At 35.4% G+C, this 25,698-nt stretch overlaps 1 protein-coding gene across 4 annotated transcripts; it reads left to right on the forward strand.

Moving 5' to 3' along the window:
• The first annotated feature begins 269 nt into the window (after positions 1 to 269).
• LOC107870399 (formin-like protein 14) lies at positions 270 to 15,044 on the forward strand. 4 transcript variants are annotated; one of them, XM_016716924.2, is made up of 18 exons: positions 270 to 587; positions 1,670 to 1,768; positions 2,055 to 2,758; positions 2,841 to 3,062; positions 3,158 to 4,968; positions 5,353 to 5,476; positions 7,860 to 7,931; positions 9,655 to 9,753; positions 10,391 to 10,432; positions 10,520 to 10,600; positions 10,675 to 10,725; positions 10,808 to 10,889; positions 10,987 to 11,081; positions 12,959 to 13,030; positions 13,122 to 13,238; positions 13,837 to 13,905; positions 14,003 to 14,069; positions 14,488 to 15,044. In XM_016716924.2, the coding sequence occupies exons 2-18, from the start codon at positions 1,696 to 1,698 to the stop codon at positions 14,685 to 14,687; spliced, it is 3,981 nt and encodes a 1,326-aa protein (XP_016572410.2). In that variant the 5' UTR covers positions 270 to 587; positions 1,670 to 1,695; the 3' UTR covers positions 14,688 to 15,044. The 4 variants fall into 4 exon arrangements, with proteins under 4 accessions (XP_016572410.2, XP_047251353.1, XP_047251351.1 ...); XM_047395397.1 differs by having other exon boundaries at positions 353 to 899; XM_047395395.1 differs by having other exon boundaries at positions 353 to 627.
• The last annotated feature ends 10,654 nt before the right edge of the window (positions 15,045 to 25,698 follow it).

The raw sequence follows: 25,698 nt of genomic DNA on the forward strand, positions 1-25,698 counted from the left end.
AACTTTATTTATTAAAATAAAATTGAAAAAATTTCATGGCCAAACGCCTATTTATGATATTTGCTTATACATATAATATGAAAGATATATAATTTTAAATGCGCAATATTAACCACGTATGTCTAAAGCCAATTCTAAAATGGCAAACTTTATAAAAATTATATCGTGAAGGTTGTAGCAATGTATTACGCAAAGGTTCCAAAATTGACTATGTATACAATCACCCCATTATATTATTGGCTACATACAACTCAGAGTAACTTTATTCCTAACTCTATAAAAATAAACAAACTGTATCCGAATAACATTGGCCCGTAGTAACACGTAAAGACCTTTTGGAAAGAAAAAAAAAGAAGTAAAAATTATGCAGACAAGTGTTGGGTTGGTTATGTAAATTTCAAAAAATTGACAACGACCATATATTAAAACAAAAAAATCACCTTCCTTTATTTGCGTTCCCAAAATTTTGAACTCCAAAGAGTTCAAATCCAATATCAGATATCAGATATATATTCAGTGATAAAAATGGAAAAGTGCCGGTGAATACTTTACTGTCAACACTGTCGGTTCTTCAACGGCTTCTGTCGGTTTGTTTCACTTCAAATATTTCCCTTTGTCGGTCTTCTTGTAATTATATATACATATTTATTTGAGTTTTTTGTGTTGTTTATCAGTCCTGTTGCTGTTTTTTTCTGTTTTAGTTTTGTGGGTATTCAGTATTTGAGACTAATTTAGAGTTGTTTAACTGAATTTCACATTTTCTTGAATTTGTATGAGCTGATTCTTGGACCCTTTTGATCTTGGGACTTTATATGAATGAAAATGGGTTCAAATTTCTTTGATGACAGACAAATTTAGGTGCTTTCTTCGCTGAAGTACTTGTAAATACATATATTTATGTGAGTTTTGTTTGTATCTTTCAGTCTTATTGCTGTATTTTTGGTGTTGGGTTCCATTTTTTTTTTTTTTCATTTTAGCTTTGTGGGTATTCTGAATATGGGACTAATTGTAAGTTGTTCAACTGAATTTCACATTTTCTACAATTTGTATGTGAGTTTTTTTGTGTTATCTTTCAGTCTTATTGCTGTTTTTTTTGGTGTTGGGTTCCAATATTTTTCCATTTTAGCTTTGTGGGTATTCTGGATTTGGGACTAGTTCTGAGTTGTTTAATTGAATTTCACATTTTCTTGAATTTGTATGTGCTGATTCTGGGACCCTTTTGAATCTTGTGACTCTATATGTGAGTTTGTGTGTTATTTTTAGGTCTTATTGGTGTTTTTTTGGTTTGTGTTCCAATTTTTCCGCCTTTTAGCTTTGTGGATATTCAGAAATTGAGACTAGTTTTGAGTTGTTTAGCTTAGTTTCACATTTGCTTGAATTTGTATGAGCTGAATCTTCAACCCGTTTGAATCTCGTGACATTGTATGAATGAAAATTGGGTTCAAATTTCTTGGATGACAGGTAAATAAATTATATATTGTGTTGGGTTCCAATTCCGCCCCCCCCCCCCCCCCCCCCTTTTTAGCTTTGTGAATTCAGAAATTGAGACTAGTTTTGAGCTGTTTAGATGAGTTTCACATTTGCTTGAATTTGTATGAGCTGATTCTTTGACCCTTTTGAATTTTGGGGCACTATGAATTAAAATCTGTTCAAATTTCTTTGATGACAGTAAATTTAGGTGCTAGCTGAAGTATTATGTCGCTGTTAAGTAGATTTTTCTATAAAAGGCCCCCAGATGGTTTGCTGGAACTTGATGATAGAGTATACGGTAAAGGAGCCAACTTTGACTTGATAATATGTTTTATGTTCTACTCCCTTCAGTTTCACTTTGTTTGTTTGATTTTAACTTGGCACGGAGTTTACGTTGGTAAAGAAGATTGAATCTTGTGGTGCCAAAATGTCGTTTAATCTTGTGGTCTTAGGCATTCTTTTTGAAATGGACTAAAAAGGAAAGGAAGACAAACAAATTGAAACGGAGTGAGTGTATTTTTATTGAACATTGGAAGCATTGCATTTTTCTCAACTTGTTTTTCTCTTGTGTTGAATATCTGCAGTTTTTGATTCTTGTTTTTCGACTGAAGTACTGCCCGAGGGAATTTACCAGCTTTACTTGCACGAAATCATAAATGAACTGCATGAGGAATTTCCAGATTCCTCCTTTCTTGCTTTCAATTTCAGAGAAGGCGAGAAAAGGAGCCAGTTTGCGGAGATTTTATGCGAGTACGATGTAACTGTAATGGATTACCCAAGGCAGTATGAAGGCTGTCCTGTATTACCATTGTCTTTGATACATCATTTTCTTTGTATCTGTGAGAGTTGGCTTTCTCTTCGAAATCATAACAATATAATTTTGTTACACTGTGAGAGAGGTGGTTGGCCACTTCTAGCCTTCATTTTGGCCAGTTTCTTGATTTTCAGAAAGTTACAAAGTGGAGAGAGAAAAACTCTCGAGATGGTTTATCGTGAGGCACCTAAAGGTTTATCACAATTATTGTCACCTTTGAACCCATTCCCTTCTCAGCTTCGTTACCTGCAGTATATATCAAGAAGAAATATATCTACCGAGTGGCCTCCTCCTGAACAAGCGCTTTCTTTGGATTGTCTCATTCTTCGAGCCATTCCAAGATTCGACAATCAAAAAGGGTGTAGGCCAATTGTGCGCATTTTTGGAAGGAACCTTCTTAGCAAGGATGGATTGTCAACTCATATGTTGTATTCCATGCCAAAGAAAGGTAGAAGCGTTCGACATTATCGGCAGGTGAAAAATTGCTACCACTACAACATGTTTCTTGTCTTCTTCAATTCTTCTCTGCGGCAACATGATTGTTATCGTTTTGCAGAAGGACAGTGATGTCATCAAGATTGATATTCAGTGTTTCGTGCAAGGAGATGTAGTTTTGGAGTGTGTCCACCTAGACCTGGATCCTGAAAGAGAAGTCATGATGTTTCGTATAGTGTTTAACACAGCTTTTATTCGGTCCAACATTTTGATGTTAAACTGCGATAACCTGGACACTCTATGGGATTCAAAGGCACGCTATCCGAAAGGCTTTCGAGCTGAGGTGAGTACTTTCTTCAAACTGTCTGATTAGTGTTGGTTAATTGGGTCACCTTTGCTCTTCATATTTCTCCTCTAATTTTATATCCTGTTTTGCAGGTTTTATTTGGTGATGTTGAGAGCATATCTCCTCTAAAAGCCCCCACTGCAGCTCTAAATGGTGAGGAGACTGGTGGACTTCCTATGGAAGCTTTTTCAAGGGTACAAGAACTTTTTAGTGGTGCTGATTGGGTTGATACTGGTGATGATGCTGCGTTGTGGTTGTTTAAACAGCTATCGATGCTGAATGATATGAAAGATCTGTCAATCATGCAAAGTAAGATGAGTGGGTATTCATCCCCATTTGATTCTGAAGAAGAAAATAATGCATCAAGTATTGCCGACAGTTTGGACTTTCTGGACTCAGAGAAAGCTAGTAGTCTTACTTTTGCTAATACAACAGATTTGAATTTTTTAGATGAACAGGATTCGGCTTCTGATGGAACTTCTGATCCCAGGATTTCTGAGGGTCAAATGAAGCTTTCAATGTCAGAAATTGGTCCTGTTCAGTCTCTTTCTGAGAATAACAGTCAATTGGATGCTGCCATTGCTCCTGAACATTCAAAGGGAGTTCGAGTTTACGATACTAGAACTTCCTCTTATTCTCCGTTAACTTCACCACCTTTGTCACCTGCCCCTGTGATTTCTAGTATAAATGTCCCTCAATCATCAGCACCATCTCCCCCTTCGCCACCCTCTCCGTTTAGTTCTCATAGAAAGGAGGTCTCATTTCCTCCTCCTCCACCACCACCACCTCCTCCTATAATTGGTGGCTCTCCGCTTCCAACACTTGCAAGTTCTAATAGATCACCTCCACCTCCACCACCACCGCCACCACCACCGCCTTCAATTGGTAGTAATAGAGGACATTCATCGCCAAGAAAACCTACTTCTTCAACTTCACCTGATAGCTTTTCTAGAGGACCTCCGCCACCACCACCATCTCCGCCACCTCCTTTTAAAAGTGTTTTATCAGCACCTCCACCACCTCCACCACCTCCACCACTTCCTAACAAGAGCTTTTTATCCACTTCTGCTCCTCCACATCCACCTCCTGTCCCCACATTTTCTACTTCTAAAAGTGCACTGCCTCCACACACACCTCCCCCTCCTCCTCCTCGGGGACAATCTAACTGTAATTTATCAGCTCCTCCTCCACCTCCTCCACCTCCCTCTCTTTTTATCTCTTCATCTCCTCCACCACCGCCGCCTCCACCTCCCCCGCCTACCATTTCTGCCTCTTTCAAAGGCCCTCCACCTCCACCCTTTACGTCAATTAGGCCAACTTCGTTGGCACCTCCACCACCACCGCCTCCCCCTCCATCCTCTACGTCAAATAGGCCAACTTCGTTGGCACCTCCACCACCACCGCCTCCCCCTCCATCCTCTACGTCAAATAGGCTAACTTCGTTGGCACCTCCACCGCCACCGCCTCCGCCTCCATCCTCTATATCAAATTGGCCAACTCCATTGGCACCGCCACCGCCACCACCTCCACCGTCAATCAATTCTAAAAGGCCACCTGCACCTCCTCCACCTCATTTGGGAGTTCCTAAGCAAGGTTCCACTCCACCAGCACCTCCACCAGCACCAAAGGCCCCTAATGCTCCACCATCAAGGCGGGGTTTTACACCCACTCCACCTCCACCGCCTGGGGGAAAGGGCCTTAATGTGCCAGCGCCACCACCTCCATCTACTGGTCGTGTAAGAGCCTCTGTAGGCTCACCTGCTCTAGGGAAAGGGCGAGGTGCAGGAGCTACTTCAATTCCTCCTAAAAAAGCTTCATTGAAGCCCTTACATTGGTCGAAAGTTACACGGGCTATGCAAGGGAGTTTATGGGCTGATACGCAAAATAAGGAAAATACTTCAAGGTATGAAGATTTTGTTTCGGGGGATGAAAAATTACAATGAGATCATTCTGTGTCATTTCAATTTAATATTCAGAGCTAAATTGTTTGCTATTTATTATGTCCTGTGAGAAACCCCTTTACAAGCTAATTGTTTGCTATTTATTATGTCCTGTGAAACCCCTTTACAGATCATCATAAGCACTATGATTCTCATGTTTCTCAACTTCTAATGCTTAATAGGTTGCAGAATATACTTATCCAAAAAAAAAAAAAAAAAAAGATTGCAGAATATACTAGTTCTGAGCGCTTTGAGTTTAACCTAGCTTGTGTTTGGGTGCTGCAATTTTGTTCTTTATCTGTCTGTTATGGGTAGTTCTGATCAGATTTTATTAATGTACATGACAGAGCACCTGAAATTGATATTACAGAGCTCGAAAATTTGTTTTCGGTGGCTTCAGCTAGTGATGGAACTAGCAAAGGTGGAGGCCGACGTGGTTCCAAAATCAACAAACCAGAAAAAGTGCAATTGGCAAGTTTTATATGTTGTATCTTGTTTCCAGTCTCTATAATCATTGTTTTGCTGTTGAACAATTTTATTTATTTTTCCTTAAATTTCGTAGCAACACATAATGGACATATAAGATGAAAACACCCATTTCCTTTGTTATCTTGTGCGGAAGATGAATTATTAATATTAATTAATAATTCATTTGTCTAATTCTCTTCCTCTTCCACTCAAATCTCACTTTAGAGTGCTTTGTGTGCTAACAACCCTTAGTCTTGTTGCAATGTGTATGGACCTTTTACTCTTTGTAGGCTCAAATCAAACCTTCAACTCCTTCTATGTAATGGAGGACTCTACAATCTAGCTCACTCACTTTCTTCTCCTTCCTCTTTCTTCCCTGCCTGTGACAAGAAAGCCGAATCTTATCTTGTTAGCTAATACTTCTCTAACTGATACTTCATACTTCCCCTCTTTAGCCAAATAGGCACAGTGGTTCCTTGCAAGGCTTGCTGCACTTGACTAATTGGTAATTGAGTGCAGAAGTTTTTACATTTATACATGGTAGATGGCACTAGAATTCATAGACTTATGTCAAAATCATCTGTCGTTGCCATGCAATTATGCTTTCTCAATGTGCCTAAATAAAATACTTGACATTGCGACGAATCATTTGAAATGTTATGAGCATACAGGGATAATGTTGAATCTGCACATTCACAACAACAACATACCTAGTGTTATCCCACAAGTGGGTTCTAGAGAGAGTGGTTTGTATGCAACCTTGCCCTTGCCTTGAATTTGCACATTTGTAAGGTCAAAAGACATTTTATAGTGTTAATTGTCTTCCATGACTTGTACATATGAGATGATTGCTGTAATGATTTAAACTCAAGAGGGATTTGCAAGTAAACACACACCTTGGAGGCTTGGACAGCATAAATTTTGTGAAATGAGAAATAGACTAAATTGCTGCTAGTTCCAATGACCAAGCTATTCTTGACCAGAGTACTTGGTAGGACTGTATTCTGGCCTACTAATAGTTTTGTAACTCAATATCAGTAGTAAATCTGATCCAAAAGAGAGTATTGGATCTCTGACCTTCACTTTCAACACACCTAGCATTGGACAAAATTCAGAAGTTCCCTTGCTTCTTGTTTCCTTGAGCAGCTGTGTTTCTGCCTCCTCTTTGAACTCCCCAAAACGCATAACTTCAAACTTGCCAGCTAATAGCTTCTGTTTTGACTTAGAGATGTTTTGACGAGTCAAATCTGTTAGAGGATTCTATGACCTTCTTCATATATGTTGTTATATATCTTTTTCTTTCCTGAACAAATGAATCGTAAGTGAAGTTACTGTTGGAGTTATGCTCAAGTCCTCAGATAGAGGCCAAATTAGAAGGTTAGAGACACATCATGGGCTCATTCTCCAGATAGGCATTATCAAGCAAGTTTTTCATATAGTAAAGTGAGTGTTGTATGATGAGTATGTATCTCTTTCCTTCAGTAATTAAATAAAGAAATTAATATTGGATAGATTTTAAAGAGGGCTTTTAGTGGTAATCTATGCCTGTGGCTAACAAAGTGGAAGAAAAGAATGGACAGAGTAAGGCTTGGATGGGTTTTTAACGTAGGTGAAGCTTCGAAACAAGCACGCCCATATAGAGAAGGACGTGTGGTTGCTCATTCTGATGTGGATGATCAAATGAACTTTTGGTGGAAAAATTCTACTTTCTCCATCCCGTAGTTTACACCATTTCTGTTTCATGAAAGTTGAGTTAGTTATCTTTGAGTGGAGGGATATCCTAGGGTAAGGCCATATCTAACAATGAGGTTGTGGGTTCGATTAACCAAGGATAAATGGGGAATCCACTCTTGGGCCTCCTAGGCAGAGGATTTGGTGGATGGGGTCAATTATATGTAAAAAAGAACGATTGCCATTTAAAAATTCTAAAAGGTTGTTTTAATACTTTAAGATGTAAATCCATGTAATGAGTAATTTTCTTAGGTTGCAATAAAAATTAGGGCGCGATACATGTCTAGAAGAACTAGAATGAAAGGGTTGCGGAGGATATGCTCCTACATGGGCACTGCGTCCCATGGCGATGGCCATTGACCATGAATGAATTGCAGTCACTTGCTTTCTTAATTTATCTGTTAGTGCCGACATAGGATGAGATGGGACACTTCTACAGAAAGGAACTTTTGCTTTTTAAAGCTTTCACCATATATTATGAGATCACTATGGAATAGTTGGTGAACAGTCTATTGGAGTTGGCCTCTTTTTCTTCCTGAGGTATTGGGAGTCCATTTTACTGGATGGGTTATTTATAGTGGAAGACTGGAAGTGTTACATTTTGGTTTATTTGTTAAAAGGTTTGGGATTATTTCTTAACACGTGCTTTTGTCAGATTGATTTGCGCCGGGCATACAATTGTGAAATCATGCTTACAAAAATCAAGATTCCCCTGCCTGATATGCTTGTGAGTTCTTTTTGGTCTTCTTGTTTCTACTATCAGCTTTAATACTTTTGTCTATTGTGCTAGTTCATGTATCCTAATCAACAGTCGGATTTTCAATAGCCTTTTATTGTTTATCAGATGAGACTATAAGATTATGTGATCTTTACTTGGGCTTTAGGACTGTCAGCTACTTCAGAAATTGAGTTGCTTATAAATTATAATTGAAAAATTAACACAAACTAAACAGCCAAAAATATTAGTGACTCACTACACGCTTGTCAATTGAAATTAAGTAACAAATAACATATACAATTGAATGTATATGTTGTATGATTTTATTTTTCAAAAGATTACAATTTTGTATTTTAGCTCTTTTTTTCCCTTTGTACATGTGCAAAATTATAGAAGTATCTGATGATTCAAATAGATATGCAAACTTATTGAACCAGCTTCATGGGTTTGACTAAAAGACAATTCTCAACAAAAATATTAATAGATTGTAGTATGTATTGAATTCTACATGCTATAAATCTTTTTACTTGGTCAAAAAGATTATAGTATGGATTGAACTCTAAATTGAACTGAAATATCACAAGTAAAAAGATTTATAGGATGTATTGAATTCTAACTTGAACTGAAATATCTTCATTTCTGCTTGATAAAAGAACAATATATGGATAATTTATCTATATCTTTTCTCAATAAAGTAATGAGGAACGAATATGTTGGTTAACTACACATTTCCAAACTATTCAGGGTCGGCTATATGAATCATCTATATCCAGTTTGCTCTACGTTTAAGTCATACTCAGAGGATTTTGGTAGTTTTGACTATTTATATGATGGCCGTTAACCTATCACAATGCTCCTCATAATTCTGTTTCGAGTTAGTATGCTTTTCTCGTATTGGTGGAGTTTATAAGCACTTCCAGTGTGTGGCAAGTGGTGCTTCTAGTAGAGACCAAAACAAAGACGAGGCGGTTTTTCTCATCTGATTACATTTTTGAGGGCGTGGTTACCCCTACCTATGTTGGTGGGAGGTGTCAGGTACCCTATAAATTAGTGGAGATACACACAAGTAGGACCGGACATTATCGTTATTTTGAAAAGAAATAAATGGATGGAGTTCACTGAAATGAACAAAAGAGATCTTTATTTTGATACAAGGAGAAGATGAGCTTTGTATGAAAATAGAAGTTACTGTAAAAACAACCAGCTGTAGAACTACTTATTTAAAAGGCATTTCTATTCTTTTGACAACTTTATAGAGTCGAAAAGATCATGTAATTTCACCGAACTTGAAGAGATCAAAATTAAATCTAAGGGAAATCTACCATACGTATTGAATAAAATATTCTATCCTTAGGCTTTGTGGTCAGAGTCATGTTTCCATAATGCACGGTATTATTATGCTGATTCATTCATGTGGTCAGTAAGTGTGGTGAGCATTTGTTTAGTGAATCCTCATGCATGGTTTATTTGGAAGTTCACCTTTTCTTTTTTAGTTATATTGGAGGTAATCAATGGAATATTTACCATGGATTTCTTTTTATTAATATTACAACAACAATTACGCCTCAGTTTCAAACAATTTGGGTTATGCTATATGAATCCTCATGACCATTCCACTAAATTTAAACTCATTTCATGCCAATATTATGCAAATACAAATAAATTTCTTTCTTACTGAAGGTAAATTTATCCTGGATCTCTTACAAATAACACTTGTATGCATGTCTTACAGAATGCTATTTTGGCTTTGGATTCGTCAGCTCTGGACATTGATCAGGTCGAAAATCTGATAAAATTTTGCCCAACAAAAGAAGAAATGGAGACACTGAGGGTATATTCCCCTTTCTCATCCTACATTGCTTGCCTATCATGGCAAAGTTTAAAGTACAATATTTGTATAATGTGCCTCTAGCCATTTATTTTGAGTTCATCGGGAATATTTGAGATATCTTCTGAATTGAATTTTTCATTTAACTCTTCTCATTTAGAGAAAATACTCCACATTGAAGTTTAACCAATGGTATTTGGAAACAAGAGTCAAAACCTCCACATTTTGCAATTGTATTGAACGTTAGAATACTATTTGAGTGACTCATTGGAACAGCAGAGCCTATAATTTGTTGATTTGACATTTGTTTTAAGTAGCTGTGCAGTTGGCTGTTTCATGCTTATACAGTATGTACTTGCATCTATGCTGTGCAAGCTTATGTGTCTGTTTCAATATCTAATTACACCGATACCTATCTCTGATAACTCCCTTTCCTGGTGGGCGTGGATGTATATAAACATAGGCATATATCATAGTCTTTGGTGTATATAGATCCATACTTGTTTCTGCTTGATTTTCCCCTCCCTTTGTGAACTTAGTTGAGCTAGTTTCTTGGTAGCGCGTATACTTGCCATTTGATATTTAATTGTTGATATTTTATTTCAAAATTTGATCTTTACTGTTATATTCTAATTTCCAGAACTATAATGGGGACAAGGGAATGCTTGGAAAGTGTGAACAGGTATTCTCCTATTTGACCTTATATGTGGGGAAGTACAAATTTCTCTAATTTATGAGTAATTAACTGGATTAAAAATACCTGTTTCAGTTTTTCCTGGAGCTGATGAAGGTCCCACGAGTTGAGTCCAAGTTACGAGTGTTCTCATTTACTATCAGTTTTTCTAATCAGGTATTTGTCTTGTACTTGTTAGTGAGCATTCTACCATTCATTTTTCTGTTGACTATAATCTGTTGATTGTTCAGGTGAATGACTTGAGAAGTAACCTGAGTACCATTAATGATGCTACTAGAGAGGTAGTTTTATTAATACCTTATGAAGTTTGATTTGACACATTCTTATTTTAACTAGATTCTAACTGCATTTCTTGGTTGGTAGGTGAAAGAATCTGCCAAATTACGTCAGATAATGCAGACCATTCTAACGTTGGGAAATGCACTGAATCAGGGTACAGCACGAGGTACAAATTTCTAAGATCTAAATCTCCATAAGAAAACAATCAGTTGTTGGGTGGAGATACTGTGACTAATACCTTTGTTTTCATAATTACATTGCAGGATCTGCTGTAGGGTTCAAGTTGGACAGTCTTCTTAAGCTTTCTGACACTCGTGCTAGAAACAACAAAATGACCTTGATGCATTATCTGTGCAAGGTAGAACTACTGCGTTGTGATACCTTTCTGTTTTACTTATATGTACTAATATTGATCAATTAGCTCCAAATTGAGAAAATTGAAGGTGACGTAAGCTTAAGTTGAATTAAATTAGTTTTTGGCTCAATGATGATTGAGGAGTAGCTCAAGATTGGATTGAAAAAGTGCCAAGTTTATTTGAGTTCTATGTCATGACCCATCAAAAACTGCATAGTTTTGTGCTTGATACAAGGGCCGTAAGGTGGCCATGAACGTGGCTAATGTACAGGAGGCGAGCGCTTTCAAGGTGTCAATATTCAAAGTCAAACGATTCTTTGTGCAAGTTTTAATAAGAAAGTGAGGAAATTGGGGGATCGTTGCATGAAAGCATGGCTGGTAGGCGTGGTATTTTTGGGTCAAGAAGATACTAAGAAGATGAAGCATGCACGAGGTGTGGCGAAGAAGCACAAGTGGGAGCCATAGTGCACAAGAAATGTTTACAAACATAAGTGTGGCATGATGCCCGTCAAAGTCATGGATGGGAATAATGGAGAGGAGCAAGCACTTTCAAGGTTTCGACATTCAAGTTCAAGTGATTCGTTGTTTAAGTTTAATAATAACAGAAAGGAATTGGAACCGTTGCATGGAGGCATGACTAGTATGGGCGATAGTGTTGGAAGTAGAGGATGTTCCAATGATGGAGCATGCACGAGACGTGGTGAAGCACAAGTGGGAGCCATAATGCAAGCAAGGCTCATAACATAATTATGGCATTGCTTCGGCAATGCGGACACAGGTGGTGCATGGCTGTCGTCAGCTTGTGCCATAAGGTGTTGGGTTACGTCTCGTGATGAGCGTAATCCTCGTGTTCCAGGCAAAAGCAAGGTAGATGTGCTAGGCTTTAGAATGCTTGGTAGTACACTGTAGTTTGGGAATTACTAGAACTATTGGTGGGTTGCTTGATCCATATTTTTTACAAGGAAGAGATTACTCCAGCAAAAGAGGTTGAGAAGACATTTGATTTTAAGGTGTCGTTTAAGCATATCTAAATACTACACATGCCACTAACACTTTAAAGCTTCTTGATTCATACTTGTCTAAGTGTAGACGCTTGCTTGAGTCGAGTCACACCCAAGGGAAGCTAAACATAGCATCTATTTGTTGGGGATAGTTTGGCTAAGTGATGCACCAAACCTAGCGTCTATCGTTAGTTTGTATCTTTCCTGTGATACAACTTAATAACACACTTATCAATGTTTCTCATGGCATTTGGAGAGAGAGTTCATTTGCTTTGCTAGCCTGGCGGAGAAAAGTGAGAAAATAAAAAAGAAGTAAAATAGATAGTAAGGGGAGAAATTTGGAAATTTGGTTATCAGTGACGAAAATATCAAGTTAGAAACAACTTTAGACACTCATCACTGATGAAACTAGATTACAGCATGAACAATGATGAAAGCAAAGAACTTATGAGGAAGGGTTGGAGAGAGAGGGGTGCTGGATGGATGATGGAGATTGCTAGTCAGGATGAAGACTGCTCTGCAAGAAGTGGTTATAGCTATGACAGCAGCAAGAGAAAGGTTGTCTATAATATTCATGCCTCTTCTGTGGCTTTTGTATCATCTGAGTTTATCCCACTTTAATGACAAATGTGGAGAGATTCCAAAAGATGATATAGACTAATAATCAGTTGCCGTGGAGGTGGAGAGAGGAGGGGGTTATTAATAGATGCAATAGGGAATCAAGCATAGCAATTTGGGATCTGGATTCTATAATGGAGGGTCAAGCTGGGGTTGACCATATTTATGTTTTCTTATGTCTTAACTCTTCTCCATATATATGTTTGCACTTTCCGATGTGATGCCAATATGTAACTGTTCTTTTTTTTTTTTTTGAATCAGCTCCTTGCTGAGAAAATGCCAGAGTTGCTTGATTTCGACAAGGATCTTGTTCACTTGGAAGCTGCCTCTAAGGTACCCTTGCTATATATTATGGTCTTCACTTGGAGTACTACTAGTATAACAGTGAACTGAAATGTTTGTTTACGTCATATTATGTGGTTAGATCCAACTGAAGTCTTTGGCTGAAGAAATGCAAGCAGTGAGCAAAGGTCTTGAGAAAGTTGAACAAGAACTTACTGCATCCGACAATGATGGTACAATATCTTCAGGCTTTCAGAAGGTGAGAAAAGAGAATGGTAACTTATATTCCTAGTTACCCAATGATTAGCTCATTGCATTTACTTCCAAGTTTATGTTTCTTTTTAGATTTAAATTTTAGTTGTTTTAAGGCCATTTGACAATGTACCTTAATTTTATTTTGTAGAAAGCGTATTCTAGTTTGCACATGATTCAGTCTATTCTACCCAAAGTGATCCTAAATTTCTCTAATTATGTCATAAGATCATAAATTGCAATTTCTAAATGTATTAACTGATTCTCGTGATTTTTACGATAAAAGTGAAGTAAATGGCATTGTGCGATTTCCACTTTCCCAAGTTTCCTTCATTATACAAGGATTCCTATTTACTATTTAAAAGCTTTATTCTGGATATTTTTTAGAAGACAAAGTAAGGAAGCAGTGTATCACTGATATAGAGAGATACGTGTCCTGAATGGATGACATTTGTTTCTAAAAATCCAGTTAAGAGGCTTGCACCGGGAAGACCCCAATTTGGTTTATGTTGGACCCAATATTAGAGTGCAGTCTGACTAGTGATGCAGTCAAACTTGATTGCAATATGAAATATGCGTTTAGTGACTTGTACATTCCTTCTCAGGTGTTAAAGAATTTCCTTGATACTGCTGAGGCTGAAGTCAAGTCTCTCACTACTCTTTATATTGAAGTGGTGAGTTTACTTGCATTCGTTATATCATATTTTAAATGCTCTTGGAAGTGTAACTCATGCCAAGTTTGCTAATTTTTTCTATCTTGTAAATCTGCAGGGAAGGAGTGCAGACTCCTTATCCCTGTATTTTGGCGAGGATCCAGCTCGATGCCCTTTTGAGCAAGGTTAGAGATACAGATGTTATAGGTTTTCTTGCTGTATTATCACTTATCAGACATATGGTAGGATTTCTGGAAAAGAAAAGACTGCAGTCGTTTGGCTGTTTAGCAATACTCTCGGCAATATAGCTTGTAGTAGTCTGTCTTTAATGTGAAGGTTATGGGATGCACCATTTATGGCCTTTGTGGCATTTGTCAAGTGCATATTGCCATTTGACTAGATTTCTCGAATAGCATTTGTCCTGTGGATCTTGTTTATTTAGTTCATTTACCATTTAAACCTGAGTTTTATACTATACCAATGTGAAAATTTCTTCAACACAATTTTCCTTTGCCAACTCTTTAACCGGTCTTTATTTTAAATCTTTGGTTGATGTTAGTGACAAGTTCTGATGTCCTTCATACCTTTACTTGCTGGATGCAGTGACACAGATTTTGGTGGTCTTCATGAAGTTGTTTAAAAAATCACGTGATGAGAACGAACAAGCAGCTGATGCTGAAAGGAAGAAACTAGAGAAGGAAGCGTTGAAGGAACAAGCGGCTGCTAGTTCTTCTGGAAAGAAAGAAGTAGTTGATGCTGATAGAATTAAACTGAATTTTCGGAATCAGTTACATGCTGTGTGATCAGTTCAAATTGACCGAAGCTTATAGTACTCACTATAAGCTCTGCCAGATTACGCGAAAAAACAGAAAAAGTTACATTCTTGATGATAGCAGCGGCCTTGGGAGGCTGCTCATATGCCACTGGACTTCAGTGTACTATTTAAGTTTTATTGATAGTTACAAATGTACATAATTACCATAGTTTTACTGGCAGTATTTTTTTTGCCATTTAGTAGCGTGCACAATTGCCATTGTTACTCCGTTCTTGTATCCTGAAGTGGAAAAAACTGAGACCTCTTAGAGAGGCTTTTCCAGTTGTATATATTAAAGTTCCATCTTGTACAAGATAAATTCAAGAAAAACTTTTCTGGAGTGGCAGATCTTTGCAATTATGAATTTTGTACTGAAGACCATTTAATTTAATAGCAATGGAACTGTTTAGTGCTAATGCATACACAAGGAATGTTATCTTTAGATGACCATTTTCATGAAATTAAAATTCAATGCTTGTTCTAAAACCAATACAAGCATTATGAGGGGTTCACTATGGGCATTTTTAATTTAGTTTTAGTTCACATCTATGGCCACCAACTTTGGAAGTGCACAAGTAGACATTTAAACTTGTATAAAATTGAACAAAAAGGCACACGTCCTATTTGACGTAAGTATCTATTTATACACATCCAAAGTTGGAGAACATAAATGCAAGTTGAAGCCAATTTAAAAGGCATATTGCCTTCTTTATATAAGAACCAAACTCTCTTGCTGGAAGGCTAAGTTCCTGAACCAAGCTGGAGGAACTGTTGTAGCCACCTTAGGAAGCATCCCTTCCCATGTCATGCAGTACATAAAATACACTTCTAAAGTCACTAATATGACAAATAGAATCCAAAGGAATTTTGTTCGAGGCACTACTGTTGAAAAGAAAAAAGATTCATCTGGTTAACTGGAGTACCATCACCAGGAAAAAAAGATAGAAAGTGGGCTTGGCATCCAAAGAAGTGAAATAAAAAACAAAGGAGGCAAGTCTTGCTTGGATACTTCATAACAAACCCATTCCTTATGGGGAAAGATCCTCATTAATAAATATAAAAGTCCTAACAGAAGTAGTAATGGAGCTAGGATCATCTCAAAAACTTGGCAATGCGCGCAACAAGGATAGAAAGACTCTGACACTGCCCACAAATGGGTTCCATACAAGGGGGATAAAATCACATTTTTTAGTGGTAGTCCACACTTTCATTAGGAATATGATTCATGGACCTTTAAAAGATGGAGAGAAAAACCTAATCATTTCCAATCCCCGCTCTAACAGACAATGAAATCTTTTCAACTTATCCTTTAAGCTGCCTAGAGACATCACTTCCCTTATCCACTTTTCCTTCCTATTGATAGCTCTCAAATTGATAAGCTAATATGGGGCTTAACTAGTAAGGGGATCTTCACCACTAGCAGTGCCTGCAATCTCATTAATAATGCAACACATCCTCTGAGTGGAAATGAAGGGCAATACAAAGATATCTGACATTCCAACTGTCCTAACAAGATTAAGCACTTTCTTTGGCTCCTCTCTCACAAAAGGCTCCCCACCAACCTCTTATCTCCACATAATTGATGTTAATATTAATCCTACCTGTAAATTCTATGAGATGCATATCATGAGGATATAGATCATCTCTTCTTTCAATGCACCAATTCCACTAGATTTCGGGCAACAATTGCTAAGAACAACAACAACACACAACCCATTTGCACCTCTGGTATTACATTTAACAACTGGATAACCTCTTAGAAAACCCCTAGAGGAAAACCTGATAATAACTGGCTAACTTAGGATGTTGTTCTCTTTTGCCTATGGAACATTTGGCTCGCAAGAAATAGCGACTTGTTCAACAACAAGAAAGATGCTATGTCTGTTGATGATACCATAGCTCAAGCTACTGAATTTCAACTTCTAGCAAGCAATCACCACAACTCTAAAACTCCCCAAATCACCATCCAAGTTATGTGGCAACCCCCCTATCTTTGGCAATTACAAATTAAAGAGTACTGATGCAACATTGCATCACAATCCAGAATTCGGAGGCTTGGGAGGTGTGACCAGAAACTACAATTGGGAGTGATCACAAGCTTCATAGATAACATTCACAATGTCACCCCTGCCATCGCTGAACTCCATGACTCAGAAGGGGCTTCCGGTTAGCAATTTAGCAAAACCTCTAACCACTGGACATTAACATGGATTCTATGAAGCAATTTTTATGATTGAAATGAGCCATTTGCCTCATAATAGCTTAATATTTGAATGCTGGTCATTAATAGAAAAGTTGGGGGTAGTGCAACTGGTGCATGTGTACAGGAAAAGGAACAAGGTAGCAGGCCTGCTAACGAAAAAAGGAGCAAGGATGTCCATGAGGGAGAACCCATCCATTTTGTTAGTTCCTCCAGTGTCTGCACTAGCAATACTTGGCGCAGACACTCTAGGAACTGAATATTCTAGGATAATTTTGGCTTTTATAAGTTCTTTGTAGCTAGGTTGTCTTTGATTTTGTGAAGTGATGTTGTTAGCATTTTAATATTATTATTTTTTAATATTATTATGCATGTCTTTGACGTTATGCAACATTTACCACCATTTTATTGACAAAAAATGTTACAAGTCATATACCTCATATTAGTGTTACAATGCATGGTTTTGACGTTAGCAGCATTTACTATCATTTTATTGAAAAAATGTTACAAGTCATTTATCTTGTTAGTGGACAATAATGTTACATTAGACTTTGTAACTTAACTCTTTATTCCTCCATTATCCTACACTTTATGACTTATAATTTCTTGTAACTCTTGTAACCCTTGTAACTCTTGTAATTTTTATGTCATTCATCTACTATATTTATCTTTCTATTCATTGCATGGAAGATTTCTTCCCCTATAAATAGAGATGATCTTGCATATTTTTAGGACACACAAGATAATATAGAGTTTACAAAAGATAGTAAAAAAGAGATTCATTAGTTGAAGGGAGGTGTTTTCTTTGTGGAGCTTGAAAACTCTTGTCCAGAGTTATTGAGTTGTACTTTGTGAGAAGGCTGTTGTATCCTGGAGGGGACTAGTCAAGAAAATTACTGCTGTACCGGTGAAATAATTTTGCTGCAATGGGTTTGAATCCTTAAAGAGAGTGAGATATCCGCGCCTTAGCCGAAGAAGAAGATAACTTTTTATTTTTCTCTACTTGTAATGTTTTCAATTGTAATATCACCAATAATTTTAAGGAGATTCAATGGTAACAACTGAAAAATTCGTGGATGTCAAGGTGAGAGATCTCAACAAGCCATTCCGGTTCAACAACACTCATTTCAACAGGTGGAAGGATAAAGTACTTCTCTACTTAAGTCTTCTCAATATATCTTATGTGTTAACTAAGAAGAATCCAAACAAAGTAGATAACTCTTCCATGACTCATATGTACTACTTTAAATAAAACATATGCTACAATATATATACGTACCATTCAATATATGTACTACTTTAAATAAAACATATGCTACAATATATGTACTACAATATATACAACACTAAATATATAGTTATATACTAATTTATAAAACATGTACACATGTATACGTTAAATATATACTACTTTAGTGTCTATAGAAAATATATACACATATATACATACCATTCAATATATGTACTACTTTAAATAAAACATATGCTACAATATATATACTACTATATATACACACACTAAATATATAGTTATATACTAATTTATAAAACATATACATATGAATACGTTAAATATATACTACTTTAGTGTCTATAGAAGATATATACACATATAGATGTACCATTCAATATACGTACTACTTTAAATAAAACATATGCTACAATATATACACACACTAAATATATAGTTATATACTAATTTATAAAACATGTACACATGTATACGTTAAATATATACTACTTTAGTGTCTATAGAAAATATATACACATTTATACGTACCATTCAATATGTGTAATACTTTAAATAAAACATGCTACTTAATATAATAAACTAATAATACTTGATAGTAAATTAGTAATATATTAAAACTAATTATTTAATTTAAACTAAAAATTAAATTTAAATCATTAAATGAAAAAAATTATAAAGTAAGGACTAAGGAGTGAATGAATGTTATATTTTATTGATTGCAAAATGATTCAAAATTTACAATGTACATGAATGAAAAAATCTACAAAGTTCTCATCATTTTATTCAACTCATCCATGTTAATATTAACGGGAACTTGCATAGGATAGTCAAAGCCAATGGTGGCAAAACCATGCATTGGACTTGATTCCATTGAGTTCTCCGCTGAAGTCATAATTTGTTCAAGTTTCTGTTCGTTTTTCGGCTCCACCTCCATTCCTTGATTTCTTCGTTCTGCTCTAATCCAATCTCTAAGGCAAACTAGAACATTCATAGACTTATTTCCTAATAAGTGTCGGTTGTCTCCAAGCTGTTGTCGTCCCTGCCTAAAAGCGCTCTCCGATGCAACGGTTGACATTGAAACATTCAATATATCTCTAGCTAATCTTGAAAGCACAGGATATAGTGTTTCATTTTTTCTCCACCAATCTAACGTGTTGATCCGTCGTCTACGATCCTCTAACGACGTCCGAAGATAATACTTAAGCTCTTCCCGATAAGTTGATGTGTAAGCTCCCCCCTCAACACTGTTCCAACAATTTAAATTAAAAAAATGATAAGGAAAATCACTATGTGTCAGCCTAGCTTTTAGAAGATGATGAATCCTCGAGAGGATGAGGAGCGACAGTTGGAGTGATATTTTTCGGTACAGCTAAATCAAGTAAATCAGTATAATGGTTATATAATTTATCTATGGAAGTGTTCGCATCACCCATAGCCGTCCACAAATCAGGTTGTTCTTGTTCACCATCAGAATCATTGTTAGTATTTATCTCTAAGTTAGAATAAATAAGAGTACTAAAGTTGCACATAGTAGTATATTTCATACACAGATTTAGCATAACACCAACCACGTAAATAGGAAAAATAAAAAAAAATATTTTTAAAATTTTGCAAACATAGCACCAACAGTTTTTTTGTAAACTTTTTTATTCTTATATTCTTTGAGCAAACCAGAAATATTGGCTATGTATGCTAAAATATTACAAACAGTAGGATAAAATACATCGAAAAATTCAACCGTAGCTATATAAGATTTTTTTTAAAACTTAACAAGATCATCAATTACAGCCCAATCAGAATCATGTAGCATTCATTCAACCGAATCAACAAATGAACCACAATGTTGGTTAAAAGTTAGTGTAATAGGAACTCTATATTTATAACAAGTTTTTAAAAAATCATACATAGCATTTCATCTAGTATCACATTCTTCGGGCATCAATATCGGTGCAGGTTTATTTTGTTCACATTTAACTTTAAATTCTTTAATTCTTGATCTTCGATTATTTACTTGAATAAAATCAACATCAAGATGGAATTTTTTTAATATAAAGCTCAAAAAACTCAAGACCATCTCTTACAATTAAATTATATATATGACAAGCACACTTAACATGAAATATTTCAGGTAACAACGAAGATAGCTTAGCTTTTAACTTTGTAATAGCAGTCTTGTTGTTAGAAGCATTATCAAAATAAATACATAAGATTTTATTTTCAATACCATAAAATTCTACAACTTTATCAATCGATTCAGCAATAAAATGTCCAGTATGTTTACGATCTTCATCATACAAAAAAGCTAGAATACGTTTTTGCATAACAAAATTACTATCTATCCAGTGACAAGTAATGGTTAAATAATCATTTTTATTAATAGCACAACCAAGATAAGAAGTTAGAGCCATTCTACATTGAATATTTTTTAACAATGTAGATAAATAAAAATAATATTGTGAATTAAGTCTAAAAATATCAGTCCGACAAGTACTTTTAGGAATATCATTAAACATAGGATTATAAATTGCTTGAATATAATGAATAAAAGCATCAGAAGAAAGAAAACTAAAAGGCAAACAACCCACAACTACCATTTTTGCTATTTCTTCCCGGTCCCTCAATTTATTATACTTCTTAATTATTTGACCGGTTTTTGGGTCCATTCTAGTTTGTGTTGGCCCACCAACAGCCTCACCGCCTTGTGCAATATTTAACTCTCTTTCGTAATTATCACCTATATGTCTCATTAACGTACCCGTACCCCTTGCTTGCCTCTTCTTTTATGCTTATATATTTGTTGACAAATATTGCACCTCAATATCAGATATACGTTTCAAAAATTGTCATACAATACTAGTTGTTTTACGAGCTCTTGGGGCACGGGAAGGGCGATTAACCGATTCAGATCTAATATTAGCATTTCCTATTGCGGGTGTCTCACCAATACTTTCATCATCTTCATCTAAATCAACCGTATCTACTTCATTTTCTTCTTGTATACCTTAATTTTTCTGAGCTTCTACATAATCCATATCGTGAGCACCTACACCTACTTCTTCCTCAAAAGGTTGACTAAGCGGTACCGGAGGCACACAGATATATCTACTACTTGAACTACCTCTACTGCCAGTAATTCATTTTTTACTACCACTACCACTTTCGGGACAATTTTTTTTACACTTTTAGAGGCAAAGTTTCTTAATTTATCCATAATATAAATCAAACTAAAAAAAATTAAAATACAAAAAATAATAAAATTAAATATTCAACAATTAATACACTAATTAAAAATTAAAAGTAAGAGATAGAACGACAATACCAAATTTTGAAAGTATTCAAAAGTTACGACTTTAGAAACTTCCACTTGTACTTTGTAATCGCAAAATTAAAAAATTAAATTGAACACTTTATAAAATATATAGAATATTTGAATTTTGAGAATTGAGATTTGAGAGAATGAAAATTGTGTGGAAAATGATTTGAAAGTGTGGGGTATTTATAGGATTTTGTTTGGGTTTAAAAAAATATTTTAAATAATTTTTTTTTTAATAAAAAATGGCCATATACCTGTTTTTGGGCTCCAAACGGTCATATAGACGTTGGGCCCAACGACTATAATGGCCCAACGGTCTAATTTTAAAAAAAATTATTTTTTTTTTAAAATTATATTCGGACTGGTTAACCGGCGGGCTTGGACCGGTTTTGGTCAGGGTCGGGTTAATCGGGCCCAATTTTAAAATTGCCCCAGCCCAGGACTCGGTACCCTACAATTCGTGGACTGATCGGGCTGCGTCAAATTGGGCCGGGTTGTATTAGTGGGCCGATTTGGGCCAAGTCAAACTGGCCCGTTTGACAGGTTTAAGATAAACTTCCTCCTTCTTGGAAGGAATTTCAAGAAACTATGTAGCACAAACAAAAGGAAACTTCTCTTGAGATTTTGATAATGAGAATCCGCATGGAAGAAGAGGCAAGAGATCAAGATGCACTTTTGCAAACAGAAGAGAACAACATCACACCGAAGGTAAATTTAACTTCCTCAAAAAATGTTGCCCCTGAAACTAACAAAAATACTACTTTGAAGCCTAAGAAGAAAAAATTCAAGAAAAATGATGGCAGATATTTCAAAGACAATAATAGTGGAAACAACCAAGCAAAAAATTAACATGTACAAGAAAAAAGATCGTGCTTTGTCTGTGGCAAGAGTGGGCATATTGCTCGATTTTACAAATTTCGAAAACGTGGGCCTACACCTCAGGCAAACGTTATCGAAGAACCATTTGTAGAGGTGATAACAGACATAAACATGGTGGAGAATGTTGATGGATGGTGGGTTGACTCTGGTGCAAACCGTCATGTCTTTTGTAACAATGATTGGTTTAAAAAATATACTCCTTTTGAGGAGCCGAAAACCATCATGCTTGAAGATTCACACACAACTTAGGTACTTGGAATGGGAGATGTCGAGTTGAGTTTTACTTCTGGGAGGATATTAATATTAAAATATGTACTTTATACACCTTCCATAAGAAAAAAATTGATGTCTAGTTTTCTTCTTAATAAAGCAGACTTCAAACAGATTATTGAATCTAACCAATATGTAGTTGTGAAAAATAATATTTTTGTGGGAAAGGTGTATGCATGTGATGGTATGTTCAAATTAAATGTTGAAATGAATAAAACATCTACTTCTATTTATATGCTTTCTTCTACTAATTTTTGACATGCTCGTTTGTGTCATATAAATGATCGTTATGTGGGAATCATGAGTAGTTTAAGATTAATTTCAATGATCAAAAAGAATTTTGAAAAATGTGAAACTTGTAGTAAAACCAAACTTACAAAAAGGCCTCATTTTCAAGTTAAAATAAAAACTGATTTATTAGAATTAACACATACTGATATTTGTGAACTTGATAGAATTTTAACCCGCGGAGGAAATAGATATTTTATCACTTTCATTGATGATTTTTCTAATTTTACATATGTTTACTTTATGAAAAATAAAAGTGATGTTTTTGAGAATTTTAAAACTTTTCTCCATGGAATTGAAAATCAGTTTAGTAGAAAAATAAAAAGAATAAGAAGTGATAGAGGTCGTGAATATGAGTCTAATGAGTTTAATTCTTTTGTTAGATCATTGTATATAATTAATGAAACTCCTCTTCCTTATTCGCCCGCATCTAACGATGTAGCGAAAAGAAAAAATAAAATTTTGATTGAGTTAACTAATGTCATGTTAATTGAGTCTAGTGCACCTTTAACTTTTTGGGATGAAGCTCTTTTGACTGCTCGTTATGTGTTGAATCGCCTGCCTCATAAAAAGACCAAACTAAAACCTTTTGAGTTGTGGAAATGTCATAAGCAAAATTTAGGATATCTTAGAGTTTGGGGTTACTTAGCCTATGTAAGGTTAATGGATCCTAAAATCTCTAAGTTGGGTAAAAAAATTAGTACTTGTGCTTTTCTTGGTTATGCCTCAAATAGTACAACCTATAAATTTTTTAATCTTGAAGATAGTGTTATAATAGAATCAGGTGATGCTATTTTTCATGAAAATATTTTTTTTTTTATTTTAAAAATAGTGGAGGTCAAAGGACTGAAGAAATATTTTGTCACTACCTAGTTCTTCTGCTTCTACTTTGAAAAATAAAGAAAATGATGCTTTTGAGTTAAGAAGAAGTAAATGAGCTAGAGTAAAAAAAGATTTTGATCCTGATTATTATGTTTTTAACGTTGGAGAAGACTCTCTCACTTTAAAAGAAGTTGTCTTCACATGATGCTATTTTTTGGAAAGAGATTGTAAATGATGAAATAGAATCACTAATTTCCAATAAAATAAGGAAGCTAGTTGATTTACCTCTGAGTTATAAAACAATTAGATGTAAATGGGTCTTACGTAAAAAGTTAAAATCGGATGGACCTGTTGATAAATACAAAGCTAGGCTAGTGGCTAAAGGTTTTAAACAACAAGAAGGCCTAGAATTTTTTGATAGTTTTTCCCCGGTAACTAGAATTACATCCATTAGACTTTTAATTACTATTGCGGTAATTTTTTATTTACAAATTCATCAAATGAATGAAAAAACTATTTTTTAAACGGAGATCTAAATGAGGAGATTTACATGAAACAACCCGAATGTTTTGTTGAAGCTGGTCAAGAAAGCAAAGTGTGTGAATTTACTAAATCCCTATATGGCTAAAAACAGGCACCAAAGAAATGACATGAAAAATTTAATTCCTGCATGATTGATAATGGATTTAAAACAAATGAGTGTGACAAATGCATATATCATAAGTCTTGGAATAATTCACATGTTATTATTTGCCTATATGTTGATGATTTATTGATCTTTGGCTCTAACATGAATGTTATTGGAGAGACTAAAAACATTCTTAGAAGTTATTTTGATATGAAAGATCTTGGTGAGACAAATTTTATTCTAGGAATAAAAATTACTAAAACATGTGATGAAATTTTTTTTGACCAGTCACATTATGTTGAGAAAATTTTGAAAAATATAATTTCCTTGATTGCAAGCATATTGTAACTCCATTTGATTTTAGTGTTCACTTTTTTCCTGTTGAAAGTGAAAATAATGTTATAAATCAAAAGAAATATGCTAACATAATAAGAAGTTCGAGATATATGACTAATTGCACTAGACTTGATATTGCATATGCAGTAGGAGTACTTAGCAGGTTTACTAGCAAGCCAGGTAATGAACATTGGCATGCTATAACGAGAGTAATGAGATATTTAATTGGAACAAAAAATTGTGGTCTGCTCTATAAAAAATATCATGTTGTACTTGAAGGCTTTTGTGATGCGGATTGGAACAATTTATCAGGTGATTCCTTATCTACTACTGACTATATTTTTACTTTAGGTGGTGGTGCTATTTGTTGGAAATCTTAAAAGCAAATAATTATTACTAACTCTACCATGGAGGCTGAACTAATTGCTTTAGCTTCAGCTAGTGAGGAAGCGAATTGGTTGAGAGATTTATTATTTCAAATATCTTATTTTAAAAAATCAATTCCTCTTATTTTAATTCATTGTGATAGCACCACTGCAATTGATAGAGTTTAAAATCGTTATTACAACGATAAATTCAATCCTATAAGGAGAAAATACAGTAATGTGAGATCATATTTGATAAATGGTACCATTAATGTTGATTATGTCAAATCTTGCAAATCCATTGACTAAGGCCTTAGCAAGAGCATAGGTCTGGAGCACATCGAGGGAGATAGGATTGAAGCCTATTGAATCTTGAGTTATATATGAGGAAACCCAACTTGAGGACTAGAGATCCTATAACTAGGTTCAATGGGAAAAACGAATCACATGATGACTTGTTGTAAAAAATGCACTGCTTTGTTATCCCTCCTTATGGTGTGAGTACATTTTCCTGTAATAGTTGTGAGGTTGAGTTTATAAAACTCTTGATGAAAATTTGTATCTCGTATGATTTGGGTGCTAAATTACAAGAGCACTCTCGACAAATTTCACCTATGTGAGTGTGGAGGTAGGCCGCTTCCTATGAG

This window comes from Capsicum annuum, chromosome 1 (genome assembly GCF_002878395.1).
Source record: "Capsicum annuum cultivar UCD-10X-F1 chromosome 1, UCD10Xv1.1, whole genome shotgun sequence".
Classification (NCBI taxonomy): Eukaryota; Viridiplantae; Streptophyta; class Magnoliopsida; order Solanales; family Solanaceae; genus Capsicum; species Capsicum annuum.

Coding starts and splice junctions, on each gene's coding strand:
- LOC107870399 (XM_016716924.2), top strand. CDS start 1,696: ATGTCGCTGTTAAGTAGATTTTTCTATAAAAGGCCCCCAGATGGTTTG. Junction 10,726..10,807: donor TTAATGATGCTACTAGAGAG/GTAGTTTTATTA, acceptor CTTGGTTGGTAG/GTGAAAGAATCTGCCAAATT. Junction 13,239..13,836: donor TATCTTCAGGCTTTCAGAAG/GTGAGAAAAGAG, acceptor ATTCCTTCTCAG/GTGTTAAAGAATTTCCTTGA.